The sequence below is a fragment of the Colossoma macropomum genome, unplaced genomic scaffold (assembly GCF_904425465.1).
Source record: "Colossoma macropomum unplaced genomic scaffold, Colossoma_macropomum, whole genome shotgun sequence".
Classification (NCBI taxonomy): Eukaryota; Metazoa; Chordata; class Actinopteri; order Characiformes; family Serrasalmidae; genus Colossoma; species Colossoma macropomum.
The window spans coordinates 32,281,098-32,298,333 of record NW_023494784.1 but is presented as its reverse complement, the minus strand read 5'-3'; the positions used below and the strand labels follow the sequence as shown (position 1 = coordinate 32,298,333).

At 37.3% G+C, this 17,236-nt stretch overlaps 1 protein-coding gene and 1 pseudogene across 1 annotated transcript; both read left to right on the top strand.

Moving 5' to 3' along the window:
- The first annotated feature begins 3,166 nt into the window (after positions 1-3,166).
- LOC118810765 (taste receptor type 2 member 10-like) lies at positions 3,167-4,171 on the top strand. The gene has a single exon (XM_036574803.1). The coding sequence runs from the start codon at positions 3,167-3,169 to the stop codon at positions 4,169-4,171; it is 1,005 nt and encodes a 334-aa protein (XP_036430696.1).
- Positions 4,172-13,902: 9,731 nt separating this feature from the next.
- On the top strand, positions 13,903-14,881 carry LOC118810758 (annotated as a pseudogene).
- Positions 14,882-17,236: the final 2,355 nt, after the last annotated feature.

The window sequence follows — 17,236 nt, the reverse complement described above, 5'->3', positions numbered from 1 at the left end:
GAAGGAGAAAGTGAAAGAAAAATACGTGAAAAAACAAATTTCCAAAACTGGAGATAAAAACTAATTAGTGAAATTAGTGATACTAACAACTGTACAAGACCTGGTAGACAAAACTGTCACCATCAGATGAACAGAACTTAAAGCTTTCCTCTTGGAGAGAATGTCAAGCTGCACTATTGCTTCACATCTGAAAAAGTCCACAGGTGTTTCTGTCCATCCTTCCCCTGGGAGAAGACAACTGAACACTAAGAGTCTGAAAGAATATGAGGTTGTTAAGAAGCTGTTACTTAGAAAAGGAAACAGAAAAAGAAAAATATATGCAAATCAAACAAGAAGCTGCTGTTTTTTTTTTTTTCAGAACAATGTGCTGGTCACCCCAGAGTCCAGACCTCCACATCATTGAATAGGAATGGACGGTGTGAAAAAATATATCTGCAGATTTCTTTCAAAAACTGAAAGCAAGTCTCACAAAAAGACTGGAAACTGTAATAAAAGCAAAGTGCGGATGCACTTAAAACTTAGATATTATATTTTGGTGTTGAGGCCTCTGAGTAATTTTCCATTCATCCTTTTTATTTTTTTTAATATTTTTTAAAGTTTCATTATATACTTCTATAACCTAAGATGAAGCTCAGCCATTTTGCAGTTTGCATTGAAGTCCCTGAAGTTACTAAATGATAAGCCTTAGTATGTAATAAGCCTGGGATTTTAAGGGGTTAATGGCTATTTTGACTGTGTATTTTTTTCAAGAACATTTTTTTCAGAACATTTTGGGTGTACAGTTGTGTGCTAGGCTTAGAAATCTGATATGAATGTATGTTTTATCATTGTTACTTCAGTTTATATATACTGAAATGGCTTTTGCACACATAGAAATAGCAAAGGTGTTTCTGTTTCTGCCCTTCATATGCTGTGAGAATAGTTTTAGATTTGTAAATCCTTTAGGTACCTGGCTCTGAATGTTCTGTATGTTGACGCTGTCAACATTGTAGCGAGGTCATAATTAAAAGATATGTTGGCATGTGAGGTGATGTGATGAAATAGCACTGTCCTGTTGGAATGTTGTAACGTGATGATCAGAACAACCCATTTCAATATTTCAAAGCACTAAACTAGTTTATTCAAGCTGATCGCAGATTTACATTTTCACATGTATAACATCTGAGGAAACTCTTTCTTCAGTTGGGTGGCAATAAACATGTTACAAATTACCAATTATTTTAATTTTGGTCATTTTTGTGGCTCAGTGTCAAGAGCAACACATCACCCAAAGAAGAATTATGTTACGGGGAGGCAATACAGATGGTAAAGTGAAGTTACTGCAGGCAAGGAAACAGAACACAAGAGTCTGTATCACTGTAATTGACTTCCCCTAAGCTAATTCTCCTTCTGATGTCACAAAGAATTTGTGCGATGATGATATGCAAAGAAAATTCTGTTACATTTCTTTATACAAGTCCTAAAAACAGGGCAGTTGTCATGCTGTCATGTACCACTACACTAAGAGTGCTATTGTTACCAAAAATGTATAAGTTTTCATACATTTCAAGAAATAAAAGAAGACCTGTCACTTTTGCCTCATATTAATATTTTCATTTTTAACTCCAAAGGCCATTTGTGAGCATTCAAAAATAAAAATGTCTAGTTCACTCAAATACACATTTAGTAAAACTGAAGAGAAAAATGGTTTACAACTCTTTGTTGGGCCTTCAGTCTGGAGTACTGTCCAAACATTTTCTGACATATTCTGTCATATTATTTGTATTTTAAAATGACCAATCTCATTCACTCAAGTTCCAGTTCACGTCATTGGATCAACAGAATTGTAAATTTTGACTTGTCTAAACACATAATGCACTACATGATCTTTTTATTAAAATGATTTATTTGTACTGACAATTCATAGGAACATGTTTTGTTGTCTTTAAAAATTTTACTGAATAAAAAAAGAAAAGTTGCGTTTTTTTTGGGTTCACTTGGTCCAACAGGCAGCCCAAAATGACCTTCATCTGTTTTTCTTAGCAGTTTGTGTAATTTGCATTGTAAATCCAGATGCAGTGGAACCTGCAGGATGTAGTGAGATGAATTACATTAGGCAATTCCACATCTGATTCCTCACCTCACTGTAGCACTCAAAAAGAAGGAGTGGATTTAATGGGAATTTGTTTATAGGTGGACTATGAGTGATAGAGACCCATCAACACCATCAAAACTACTATCTTAATGTACTATCTTACAATATATTGTTGCTGTTGGGACGAAAACTGGTCTTCAAAATGGAAGGAAAAAACTTTCTTAACTTGTAATTGAAGTCAATGTAAAAAGATTTTTTTTCCAAGTAATTTTTGACCTTTTCTGTAAGTCCATTCACCATGAAAATTTAACCCAATGCAAAAGGTAACTGCAGTTTTCAAGTTGTGTAAAAAAAAGTGAAAAAGGACAAAAATGGAGATCGACAACATGTGTCTTAAGATGGTATATAAGAAACTTTGAAAAATGTTGAAAAACAGGTTTTATGAGGTATGATAAGGTAATCATTTTAAAAATCATTTTGTTTTGCTGAAACAACGACTCATACAGTCTACAGGAGCTCAGATCTATTTTCCTACTTCATCATTAGGCAGTACTCAAAGGTTATTCCCTTCTTTGATTATGACAAATGCTAATATGAACAGAGCAATTACGGCGACAATCCCGTCTCCTCAGGGCACTCACTCTTGCAGCTACATCTCAGACATCATATATGTGAACATAAGATGGACAGTGCACCGATTTAAGATGCCTAGTGCTTCAGATGCCTTTCGGCAGTTCTAAATTCACATTGTGCTGCTGATATTGCATAGTGGCAATGTGACAAATGAATATATGGTCAGCTAAAAAAAAATGATCAGGGTACTTTGCATTCAAATACAGGTAAAAATTCATGTAGGCAACCAGCGTTGAGAAGCATGTAGATTTACCAGCATGACCTGGTCTGATTCCTTTTAATAGAAGGGGCGTATCAGTACTCAGTTATCAATCAAACAATCTGTGCGGAGGAGCTGATAGAAAAACTGTTTGATTCCTCGGGGCATGTGTTGTTTTTAAGAAGCAGGCACCATCTTACCAGTAGAGAACATATATAATGGACTACTAAAGATTTGTAATTCAGAAAACAATCAGAGAAATGGCTCAGAACGACTCTGGGGTTGACGTTATTGGAATGAGCTTCAACGTTTTTGCTGTAGTGAATGTGTCTGCATCTGTTTCCAGCATCCTTATGAACCTATTTTTTGTTTTCTGCATGATCTTGCCACACCAAGAGTCGGAGCAGCTGAAACAACCTCTTAGCATTTTACTTGGATCACTTGTTGGATGCAGTATTGCTGTTCATGCATGTGTTCTTGTTTTTGTTCACAATGGCTTCATCTCCTTCGCATCAGATTCATCACAGTTTATGTTTTACCACCTCATACAAGAACTTATGCTGTTTACCATGAGGACCAGTGTGACCTCCCACATTTGGCTGAATGTGTATTACTACTGCCAGATTGTTCCAGCTCAGTGTTCATTCTTCATCTGGTTGAAGAGAAACATAAGAGTCTTTGTGTACTCTGCTCTGGTCACTGAAAAACTCTTCTTTTTGTCTGGTTTCATCAGCAACATTTTATATTATTCTGAAGTGCTGCAATGTTGTTACAGTACCAATGATACAAATTCAAGTCTCACAGGCACACAACATAATGCCACAGACACAAAGCTTCTTGTGCTGTCCAATATATTTAATGTACAGTATTGGTTAAGATTAGCCTATTTCTTGCTTAGTCTTTGTGTGATGTCAGCATCAAGCGGTGTGACTGTTCTCTACCTGTGGAGACACATGATGAACATGGAGGAGAGCAGTAGCTCCTTCTCCTCTCCTCGTCTCCACAGACACATGAGAGTGACCATCACCGGCATCATACATGCTGTCCTTTACATCATATGCTCAACCTGGTTAATATGTGATGGACCCCTTCGAATTCAGTTACCCAGTCATTTTGATCCAGAACGCAACATATATTGCACTGTTATCTCTTTGTACACCTTTTGCTCAACCTTGAACTTGGGTGCTGGTCAGTCAATATTCAGACAGCGTATAGTTAATGCATGGCAAAACCTTCTGCAAATTTTCAAATACTTGTATGAGTAAAAGAGCGATACTTTATGTTAGTGGTGCACTGAGATGAAATTGCTTGACTGAAGCCAACGCCAAAATTCAATACACACTTGGACGAAAACCAAAAATAAGGGTTTATGAGTGTTTTTGAATTCACTTTTGCGCTATCGTTTGGGAATTTTTTCATCATTTCAAAAACAGAGGCTATGGCAGGGACTCTCATTTCTGCTTCTGTTTTGCTGTATTCTGCATATCGAATGGGATGGTGCCTTTTGAAGTGGTATCAAATCACTTGAGAAGGTCTGGAGAAGTTCTTGAGCGATGTGCACCCTCTTGATTCTCAGCATGAACAGTGAATACAAACTGTTTCTCTAATGTCCCTTATAGAAACTGGGAAATAATTCTATGTGGCCAGCATTGTTTTGCTCAGAATGTTCATATGTATCTGTTCTTAATGGTGTAGAACAGCTGGGATTGAGAACCCCAGCAAAAGACACACTTCATGTAAACAAATCACAGTCATTTATCAGATTCATACTGGACACACCAATACTTCACAAACGCAAATTCAGCCCAGATATGACATGTTTTGAGAGATTCTTTTTAGAATCTAGTAATTTTATCTAGATTGTATAAATTGTACAATCATGATGTTATGATCAATTGGTAGACAAGTTCTCAAAGAAGATCTGGAAAGTAACTCACTGCATGTCCTTTTGGTAGTTAATGTGAGTTGCTTGTTTCTAGAAGAATCATCCTTTTGAATAATTTAGACAACAGTGTTTTTTCAAATGCTTTCCAGTTTAATATCACTCATGACTCAAAGATCTAGCCGAAAAGTTGGAAGCTTTCCTTTCAAAATATTATGCAAATGGCAACTTAGTTGGCTTGCAGCCATTTCCACATGTTTATAACACTTTGCATTAGTGTTTTATGAATATTGCAGTCAAAATCTAGATGCTAATAAATACTATTAAAAAAGCATGGCAGCATGACATTTTCACAGTACTGCAATGTTTTATTTGAATACTTAGTAATCTGTAATAGAAAAAATGTTGTAAACATTCTTCAGAACCACATCTACAGTCCACTAACATACAGAGTCCAGATTCTTCTGCATCTGCATTTAGATACAACTTAAAACTGGTATAATGTGATTTCAATGTTATCTCTTACTAAAGAAGACAGCTATAGTGGTAATGTTTATTAAATGTCAAATTATAATTTATTAATTATAGTTTCTAGTTTTATAGTTAATTATAGTTAACACCTGTATGAGTTACATGAGACATGGGACTGCATTTTTTTCTAGAAAATTACATGTAAAGAGACACAAGGATTTGACTTCTAATGTTAATATCAACTGAAAGCTATACATTGCTTTATAAGTAACCTGATTGTCTTAACTGTTATATTGAGGCCATGTTTCTATCATGTTGTGGATTGAATCATTTTGCATGGCATCACATTACAGTGTGCACACTACCACTGGATGGCAGCATACTGCAATCAAGAAATGTGGGATCATGAAAAAGGACCTTTGGATATTTTTAGCAGGTGGTAAAACTAAACATACCTTTGAATTTTTGCACAGGTTATTATTCTTATGGGTGTTGTTCAGCAGTCTTTGTATTATTTCTCAGTCGCAGTGCTGTAATATTGAGGCATAGACAGCGTGGAAGAGCCCTGGATTTTGCCCACATGAATCTAAACACAACTCACACAGTCTAACACAATCGCTCTGCTGTGGATGTAGGATTAAAGTAAATTGCTTGTTCAAGTCAAATTACTCATGCCACTCCTATTACAGATGTGTAAAAAAGTTAAAGTAGTCGCTATTGCTAAGACATTTATCATGCCGCAGATATTATAGACTTTCTTAGTTGATCAGCTTAAAAGTGCAGTAAACATTTAGATCATTTGTGTTTGGAGATACAGAGAGGAAAAGATGCGGTTTCCTTTCTTCTTCCATTTCAGTTGTCCTTACAGAATAGTCACACAGTACAAAACTTTGTGCATTTGCGTTTCTGCAGACTAATAGATACAAGATTATAATACTACCATTCCCCTTTTTAGAATTTCACATTTATATTATTTACTGGTTTGGTAACTCCCTCTAGTGGTAATGTTTGTCCCATTACGTTAATCACAAAAAAAGAAAAACTCCAGTGTTTTAAACTAATCTTTATCAGATGCATCTGTAGCATACAACTGATTACCATGGATGGTCAAAGGTGAAGTTTTCACAGATTCCTGTCTCATGATGCTCGCAAGCAAATGACCATGACCATAAAGTCATTGGAACTATTTGTTTGTGTCAGCCTAAAATTTGTATGTTATATATTGCTGTGATTTATGTGTATATCACTGTAGGCTCTGTCATGTTCTGCACTATAGTAGTTCTATAAATTTGTGAATTTATTTTTTATTTTAATTATTCTGTTAAATAAAATGGTTATTTTAACATAGTAATGACAATAATGATTTGAATTGTCATGAATATTTTACAAGCCTTCTGTATTATATTTCATTCATTTCATTTGCTCATTTTAATAAATTTCTGTCTTTTTTCATTGGAGTTTTTATTTCCCAGTGGCATATGTATATATTACATATTGCCCAAAATGGCTTTCTGTAGTTTGTTTGTATTTCACATTGTCCAAAGGTGTAAATCAAATGCTGTTCTTTTTGGAGTGGCGCCGTCCCCCACTCACTTGCTGTTCTCCTCTCCCCGCCATCCTCGCTCAGGGTTCGGGCCCCACCTTCCATCTGGCTCTCGCGATCGTCAATGGGACCTGGAGGACGGACGCATGCCACAATGGTGTATAAATGTTTTTTATTTGTAGTTGTAGGAACATTATTCTTAATGTTTATTTCCAAAACGTTTTTGTCTAACTGTGAACACTGTATGAACAACATTCTAATAACATTGTGATGCAAGCCATTAATACAACACCCGTGTCCATAACGTTTCAGGAACATTATTTCTGTGACGTTACAGTCTAACCACCTTGGAACTTTTTTAAAAAATGTTGCTGAATGTTGTGTTGATGTTCTCTATTTGTTGGGGAGAGGCCATGTGTTACTGAGATTGTATCACGGGGAAGGGTGTTCTTAGACACGACGTGAAGCAGAGTAAAATCATAGACTGTATATAAGAGTGGACAGTATGGCTGTGTCCGAAATGGCAAACTTCCATACTACGAAGTACACCAAAGCAGTACATGACAATAGTTAGCAAAAGTAATCACAACTCTTTCATTGCACAGGTGTGTTCTTTATTTAAGGTTCAGGTTAGAAATGGCTAAATACACTGAGAAAAAAGTCAAATAACCAGACTGAAGAACAGAAGATACCTGTTTGGTGGAGTTTGGGGATTGTTGGTGGTCTTCCTCCTGCCAGCGCTTGTGTCCTAAAGAAATAAATAAATGTTCAAAAGATATCAGTTGAAACAACACATATAAAAACTAGAGTAAACGTAAACAAAAAAGAAATGTGTTGAGTCTACTCGTGCTCTAGAATGGTTGTGTACCCACTTGTGTGTACTTGTGTTCTAGAATGGCTAAGTTGTACATACCTGTGTTGTAGAACTCTTTTCCTGCACAGGTGTGTTCTTAATAAAGGTTCAGTTTAGAAAGGATGTAATACAGAAGATAAACATAAACTGAGAAAAAGAATAAAACAAAAAGACTGAGGAACAGAAGAGGATTGTTTGATGGAGTTGTGAGATGGTGGGTGGTCTTCCTCCTGACAGCTCTTTGGTCAGCTTCTCGCTGCCAGAGGTTTCTGTCTTGGTAGGAAGCGTGATGGTTCTGCTGTGCAGATCTCTGAGGTGGGACAGTCCAGGTCTCGGTTTGTGCAGGTCAGGAATGACGGCTGGGTTCATGCCTTGTTCCAGCTCTGTTTTCTTCCACCACTGAAGGGGAGTCTTGGCACCCTGTTCAACTTCTTCTCAAGGCTTCTAGATGATTCCAACAAACTGGCCCTGTCGTGAAGGTCGTTATGGTTGGGTGCTCTGTCAAAAACAGATTCCAAAATCTGAACAGTGACCAAACCATAATTGTTTTAGATATACACATTTTTTAAGCATGTAAAACCACAGGGCAGCACCAAATTATACCTTAGTTTAGTAGGATAACTAACTTACTGTTTTTACTTTAACTGATTTTACAGTGTGTGGGCGAGATCTGGGCCACATCTGTTAGCTTTACTCACATTGGAGTATATGGGCCATATCTGGGCCACATCTGTTAGCTTTACTCACATTGGAGTATATGGGCCAGATCTGGGCCACATCTGTTAGTTTTACTCACTTTGGAGTATATGGGCCAAAAAAAAAAAAGGTCGAACAGAACTAAAGTGCCATAAATTTGAAGTTAAGAATATTGTGACAGCACTTCCAGCTGTTTATCAGAGCATTGCTGCTCTCCAGTTTCAGTTTTAGTTTCCCAAATGCTTTAGCCAACGACACTAATGTTATTCCCCCTTATTAACAGATACACGTTCAACTTGTGTCTGCAGTGTCTGGGGCTTTTAAAATGCTGTTAGAAAAAACCCTTACAGGTCAAAGCACTGTTTTCGATGTACATAAAGGCAGCGTCATTATGCTAGTTATAGTGAACTGTGCTGCCTATCACTGCATAAAACATTAGAAACAGAGGGTTAAAATAGATGTTCAGACACCCCGGGAGTTGTCTTAAAGTTAGGACAGAATTTAGGAAATTTTGTCTAGTTAGGATGGTTCTGTTATACTGTTTTCTGATCTGGAGTTAGGATAAGATCATGAACTTAAGAACTGTTGTTCTGTAATAGCTTCTGATTCCGTCCTAACTGAAGTTGTTAGATTAAGCAGATAAGATAAGATTTCAGACTTAAGAAGTTTCTGTAATACGGCCTCTGAACTACGCTATGATTTCTTTGTTCCAATATTCTGGACATAAAAACTGGACTATAGTGGACATAAAGCCTCATTTTTGTAATTTTATCGACGTACAAGATACAGCTTCTAGCTAACTGTCTTACAGTTTTGAAGTCTTAGCTATGCTAAAAAACAAACGTGATGCCTGTGTAGTTGAATTTTGATGTACAATGTGCCCTTGCAGTCCTGTTTGAAAGTATGAAGTAGTACTACAAATCCAGACATTTTCCAGATAAGTAGTTCAAATTTCAGTTTAATTGTTTAAACAAAGTGAATTTATGCTGTTCTAATTGTTTTTGTCTTTAAGCTTGTTTATGTATCTTTTTGATAGATTGAAGCACATAAATTAAGATTTTACCTAGATGAGTCTTATGTCCAGTGTTTGTTAGAAACCATCTCCCATTGTAAACTAAAGAAGCACACATCAGATATCAAACTTTAATGGTCAATCGACTGCATCTGGGGTAAGTGATAAATCATTTTAATTTTAATGGAACACTCTTTTAAACATATGTAATGCAAAACAAATATTTTGTTATGTACTTTATTGGTCCTCCAAGGGAAATTTGTCATGCCCAATTGGCGGCAGTGTGTGTGTATGTGTGGGGGGTTAGGTGCCTTGCCCAAGGGGGCAACCGGGTATACTTGCTTGGAAGTCCACTGCACTGGTGTTTTAGATGGTAGCTGACCAAAGCTGTGGTAGCTGGTGCCCTATTAATAGTCTTTTTGGTAACAGGTCTCTAGTTAGGTTCAGTATGGCCTCATCTCAGTTATTATATAGATAGTAACCAAACAACTCCAGCATGTTCATACATGTGTTCATACCTCCTATACAATCTTTGGCTCCCTCTCCTTCATCTGTGGAACTGCCTCCAGGTTCTTAGAGTCGTTCTTAGAGTCTTAGATGCCTTTACTCTGTATTAAACTCCCAGTGTAATTCCCTTCAAGTTTGAATAGCTCATATTTTTTGGAAATGACACCTGGCACTTATATACAACAAAGCATTCATCTGAGGTCCCTGACATGATCAGATCATGTCTTCGAAAAACATAGCTTGTCATCAAAATATGAAGAGGACCATTTGTTTCTCAGGTCATCAAGGACTCCTTTGGAATGCTGTGTGCTGATCTGTGTATTGAGAACCAAGAGTAGCCCCCTAGGCTGTCCAAGAGATCTTGGATGCATGGAAGCAGATGTCTTTCTTTGCTAGTGAGGTCCTTCTTTCCGAGGCAGATGCTTCTTTCAGATACAAATGCTGAACAGTGGGAAACCTGCTTGGTGTCAATAAGTGTTTCAGGTGCTTGCTAGGTTGTTGCTATGGTATTGTTAGGCAATTCCTAATTTATCTTAGATGGTTGCAGGAGTTTTGCTAAGCAGTTGATATGGTATTCCAGGTGGTTACTAGGGGGTTGATAGGTAGTTGCTATGGTATTACATATGGTAGCCAAAATATTGAACAGTGGTTGCTATGGTGTGGTTATGTGGTACCTATGGTATTCCTACTGGTTGCTAGGGCATGGCTAGGTAGTTGTTGCATAGTTGCTAGATTCTTCCTAGGGTATGGCTAGGTGGTTGATGTTGTGATAATATGATGCTCTATTATTAGGAAAATTAAAAGAGACTCAGCAGTTACTTAATTCTTTTCAATAAGTATGTTTATCTCAGGTTGGATCAAGTTGGGACATTTTAACTGCACTTTAACTGAGACTTGTCCAGCAAACAAATTGACTTTTGTTGTTAACAGATTTCAGGTTAAATTACAATAAAAAAATTAACTTGCTCCATGAAATGGTTGTGGAACCATCTCTGTTATTACAAGTGACCAGCCTAGGATCAGCAGTATAGCTGAATGCAGGATGCCAAGCAAACAGGAAAATTCTATTGTTTTATTAACACAGGCAATCTTATTTACATTGAGCCTACTCTGCCACCCCTCTGTTCTCACTCTGTCTCAAAGGATTTGAAATCTAGGCCTACTACAAACTCAAAGATCATTTTAGCTTTAAGAAGAGAAAAAGAATAATTCACTAAAATTTATCCAGTCCAGTTCAACAAGACATAATGGATCATATGAAAGTTTTGATTTCACAGTCTGAAACACCTCAGCACCATGACAAATAAAAGGGAGCACACAGTGAGTTACCATCACAAAATGATCTTTACTGTTGTAAATTAATAAGAAAAAAAGGAATTTACAAGCACACCATCAGCATGGTCAAGATGGGCCTCAAAATTAACAGTTATAAAGGTATAACCTCAAAACAAAAGCACCCCAAAACATCTTCTAGTGGAGAATACAGGTGCAAATAATGCCCTTGATGATGCTCCCAGCCTCATCCACTGCACCTGCCTGGCTGACGGTGAAGGCATGTCACAAATCCCCCTAAAAATAAAAACCCACCAAAATCCAAAAATAACCCCCAAAAATCCCCTAAACAAACAAAAACTATTCTGCTGTTTCCTATCTTGCCAGGCCGTGTCCACTCTGTCCCAATCTTCAGGTCCTCCCAACCAGAGGTTCCCCAAGCAGTTAGGAACAGAGAGAGAGTGAGAGCATTTCTCACTCCAAAGCTTATAACCTTATAAAATAAAATAGACCAGACTGTGTAATGAAGGTATATCTCTAGCCCTTGTTGGAGGAACCTGCCACTAGCCTTTTGGCACTCACAAATTTAGTATACCCCACTTGATTGATGCAACCTTCCACTTATGGTAAAGGCAAGGAGTCAGGCTCAGTCACTGTGCTCACTTTCCTATAATATGTGCAAAATGTAAACAAACCATCAGGTGTGTTTACCAACAAACCTTCTCAAAAAAGAAGGTTCAGCTATATCATGTTTAAGCATGTATTCAATTTCACTTTCCAAATGTTTTCCTTTGTCTAAAAAGACACAGTATTAATACTGACAAATAGGGCAGCATCACTCACATTAATATCATGCTCATTACTCATCACATACTCGTTAAGCAAATTAATAAATTCTGAATGCCGCAGGGCAGGCAAATGTATAAGCATGATATCTAGGTTATGCAAAGCTTCAAAATTGAAGGCCCTGCAAAACAGAGTGACCAGTATCAGCCTTATCCCAAAGATCGATTGGCAGCACAGCGTGATTAAATTCACCTTCACTGGGACATGAGAGACCAGCCTTCGCACCAAGGACTAGAAGCTTTTTTAGCTGTTAACAGTAACTAGGGTGTCTGACTGGATCGCTCCAGTGCTCCCTGTCTCTAAGCATAGGATGCACTGGCTTGGTTGAGTTTTACATTGAGCTGTTATAGTACTTGGCAAAACACACTGGAAGTAAAATTTGTCTTTTGATCAGATTGAATGACATGGGGAATCCCAAAACCTGAAATGAGCTCAGTAAAACCTTTAACCACAGATTTAGCAGTAATAGACTGAAGAGGATATGCTGCAGGATATGTAGTGGCCTGACACATCAGTCAGTAGATACTTCCTTGCTTCCTGCTTTAGATTTGGGCAAGGAGACCACACATTGCACAATATGGTGTTCAAATGGCTTACTTGCAGCAGGAATCAGGTAAAGTGGCGCAGGCTATATCGGCTGATTAGGCTTACAGGTTAACTGGCAAGTATGACATGACTTAATTTAAATGGACACAAGTGTTGGCCAAAAAATGTCTCAATATTAATTTATAGCGCTTTTTGACACCCAAATGACATGATATGTCATGAGACACCTGCAACACAAGAAAATGCAACACAGCATTTTTGGCACCACAATTTGTACAATAAAATCTCCCACAAAACGAACACCATATGGCACTTATTTCCTCACTAACATATCACCCTCCAGATAGTACACTGAAAAGAAGTCTTTGACATCACCATCAGGGAGCTCTAGCAAATATCTTGTTGAAACAGGGATCAGCACCTTGCGCCTCACAACTACAGACTTTAACACTATTGAGAACAATCTTGCCACATTTTATCCCCAGTACTACCCAAGATCACATGCACCCTTTTTTCTGTTTTTAATTAAGAGCATATACACCAATTCTTCCTTTCCTTAAACTAGATCAGACATCTCTGTGTAAAGAAAGAATTTATTTTAAAAAAGGTACTTGACTCCCCCTAGCACTCTTTAACAGGTTAGGCTGTTTGTAGCATCACTGTTTGCTGCTTCCTGGGGTGTGTTTTTAGATTTTTTTCTTTTTCTTTAGTAGTTTGTATTTATCACAAGCAGCAATTACCTTGCTATCCTACGCAATAAAATTATCATCACCTTTATGAGAGCGGAACCAAGCTGACTCCTTATAAAACCTTGGATATCCTTCAGCAAGGAAAGTATCACTATAGATAAAGATCATGTGAAAGCAATCATAGACTAGAACCATTATTGGTTCTTAATATTTGCAGTTTTCCTAAAGGTTTATACATGATTTCAAAATTTGAGCTGTCCTTCTCACATCACTATTTTATGGACATTTAAAAGTGCTCCTCTTGAATGAAGCTGTATCCAGTGCCAGAGTTGAAAGAATAGCATTAAGAGTTCCAGCGTTAAGACAGCCAGAGCCCATTTTGCCTTTTTTAATCAACAGTTAATGCCTCAATCATGAAAACAGCATGTTTAAAACTCTCTTGACTCACAACTTACCTAGCACGGACTATGTACAGAAGTCCCTGGTTAATACTTCTGTAAGGCTGGATCCATTTCAGTATGTTCTGGAATGCCAGCTGCATTAACTGGATCATAGAGCCTCTTACATTGCTTTTTACTGAAGGAGTATTGAATTAAGAGGGAGGAATCTTCATACCTGAGGACAGCATAAGGGTCCATGCATTTGGTCACTTGTATTTCAGAACGATGAGATATCCAACATGGTTTATAACCTCTCATATTTCTTTATTGAAATAAGTGCTGAAGCTTTTGCTTCTGTGAATGTGCCTTTCTCTGCTGTTAGCATTCTTTTGAACATCCTTTTTGTCTACTGCATGGTCGTTCCACAGCAAGGATCAGAGCAGCTGAAAGAACCCCTCAAGGTTTTACTGGGTTCGCTTGTTGGTTGCAACATTATTATTAATTCTTGTAGCTTTTTGATTGTTTTGAACGAGTTTGTCTTCTCTGAGATGTTTAGAAATTACTACACATTCTATGTTCTGCCTGATTTGATGTTGAGTGTTATGATATATACCATGATGACCACTGTTACTGCCTGCCACTGTAAGAACATGTTTTACTTCTGCCAGATTGTTCCTCCTCAGCATTCTGTGTTCATCTGGATTAAGAGGAACATAAGAGCCTTCATTTACTCTGCCTTGATCTTACATGGAATTTTCAATTTCTTTGGAATGATTGTAGACATTGTTTATGAAACTGTAGGACTCAAATATGATCTTGCACATAATGCCTCAGATGATGTAATGGATGCACTGTGGAATTCCCTGCAAATAAACCGGACGATAAGATTAGTGGATTTCTGGAATAGATTAGGATTCTTTTTCCTCAGTCTTTGTTTGATGTTGGCATCAAGCTACGCGACTGTTCTCTACCTGTGGAGACACATGAAGAACGTGGAGGAGAGCGGTGTCTCCCCGACTCCAGAGACAGATAAAGATCACAATCACAGGCATCACAGTACAGGCACTCCTTCACTTCCTCTGCTCAGATGGGATTATAATAGTTGAAATTGTAGTTAAGAATTCCTGCATGCCTTTGGATTGGAATGGGTATATCCTCTGCACCATCATCTCTGTGTACTCTTTTGGGACAACCATTAACATGATGGTCAGTCAGTCACTGTTCCGGCAGGGAGCAGTCCAAATTTGGCAAAAATTCAATTTCTTGTCACAGAATTAACAAATGTCTGTAAACTGTAATTTATTTAGCATAGTTTACAGTGTAAAGCTTATTGTCACTTTTAGAACAACACCTTCTGTCATCCATAACTTGTAACAAGAAGGTTAAGAAGTTTCCCTCTCCTGTAATGTTCCTTTCTGTAGATATGAGGTTTTGTTCAGACAATGATATGCTGTGATATGTTGTTTCATTTTACAGTAGAATTGTTTCTGAAAAATGACAGTAATTTATAACTGGTTTACGGTTAATATTAATTGCTATCAATATCCCAGTGCACAGTTTTTTGCAAAGTTGTGTCACCTCCCTTATGTCCACAAATACACTGTCTCGAAAAGTTCTTTGGCACAATTTCCAGGCCCAGTACACTTTAATGTTCAGCATGTAAAATTTAATCATAGCTTTTAGATGTCCATGAAAATTGTTTTCATCTGTTATGAATTATTTCTATAATGGAAATTAGGAGGTGGTGATTTTTTTGTGTATTGTATTATTTATTTATTTTTTTAACAACACTTAGAAATGCTTAATGAGTGTGCGTGTAAAGTGAGCAATAAGTTTCATGTTATTATTACATGCCTCAGCAGCACCATCTATAGAATGTGAGTTGAATTTCATGCAGCGTCAGGGATGGCAAAACAAACATGAATACTTGTCTCGATTTACATGTTCAAATATTACAAATAGTGATGTTGTTATTGAAGGTTGATTTTTGTTTAAAACATTATTTTTTTTATGGAAGGCTTAATGAACAGTTATTTTCTTCCAATGTTTCTTGCATTTGGCAGTGCTACTATGTGTACAACTGCTAAAGTGACTAATTACAAGCAGTTATAAAATAATAATAATTATTCTTCTTCGTTTTCTTCTTGTATTCCTGAGTGTGAGAGGACACAGAAACACATAATAAAAAAAGACCATAAAAAAACTACGTAAGAGTGTAAAAGTGTTCTTTGATAATTGTTTGCTTATTCAAATGTCAGGTCACATAAAGTGAATGAGAATCTCCAGTTTGTCTCACCAGAATGAGTGATTTGCATTGTAAATACAGATACACCACAATACGTGCAGCTTTCATAAACTGATCTGATTTGTTGCAATACGTAATCATCATCTGAGAGCTACAGAGGTAATAAGTACATACCCTTCTGCCCTCACCAAAGAAGGAGCTACATTCTGTCAATATGTGGGGAGTACCCATATTCAGCCACCTATCCAAGAGTAGGGAACCTCTTACATTGCTATTTCTCAAGGAGTCTTAATTTAAGAGGGAGGAAGTTTTAATTTGTAGATAACATGAAGACAAGTGGTCACTGACCCTAGATCTGGAGATCTTGCAAAGTCTAGTTTCAACCTGCAACAGCTGCTCCAGCTAATTAACTTTTTTAGAAGTCCTTGATCAGCTGGATCAGATGCATTACTGTTAGGTAAAGGGGGGGGCAAGTGGTTAGATACAGGTTGGAACTAAACTCTGCAGGAAAGCTCTCAGTGAGGAGGGCTGATGACCACTGATATAGGACATGCTCTCGGTCATTTGCGATTCAGAAAGACAGCAACAGACATCCAATACAGTACTTCAGAGTGCTTGGTTTTTCTCTGCTAAAACGATTCCTGAAACTTTTGCTTCAGTACATGTGCTGTCAGGATTCTTTTTAACATCTATTGTAAGTTTCCACAGCAAGGAGCAGAGTAGCTAAATAAACCTCCCACATTTTAACCCTTTGTTTGTCTTATGTGCAGTGTATGTTTTTAATGATTGTAGACAATGCTTAGTAAACTGTAAGATGGTGTGGCTGCAGGTTTTCATTGAAACAAAGGAGCACACCTGATCAATTGTTTAAAGACTGAGACCAACTGATTTTACAAGCAGAGGTGCTCCAGCTTGCTTGGAATGAAAACATGCAGCCACACTGGCCCTTTGCAGATAAGACTGAACAACCCTGTTCTAGGCACTCCTTCACTTCCTCTGTTCATTGAAATTATAAGTTATAAAACTCTTATTCTCTTTATTTGGATGTGGATTGGAATGAATATATCCTTCTCTATGCACTCTTTTGGGACAACCATTAACATGGGTTTGTCAATCACTCAAAACCTGTAATTGGCAGTAATTTTCTTGCAGCATAATTTGTATTTCGCAGGTGACAAATAAAAATAAGCTTCCATTTGTATTGTGACATCCACCACGGGCCACGCTACCCTAACGAGCCTGGGGGGCTTTGTACCCCACTCTTACTCTGTTAATATCTAGAACCTGTTTGCCATTTTAGTGTATTTAGTTAAACTGTCTAGTACTTACCATTATTTTACCCAAAATAATTACATAGCACTTCAGAGATTGTATGTCACACTTTGTTA

Coding starts and splice junctions, on each gene's coding strand:
- LOC118810765 (XM_036574803.1), top strand. CDS start 3,167: ATGGCTCAGAACGACTCTGGGGTTGACGTTATTGGAATGAGCTTCAAC.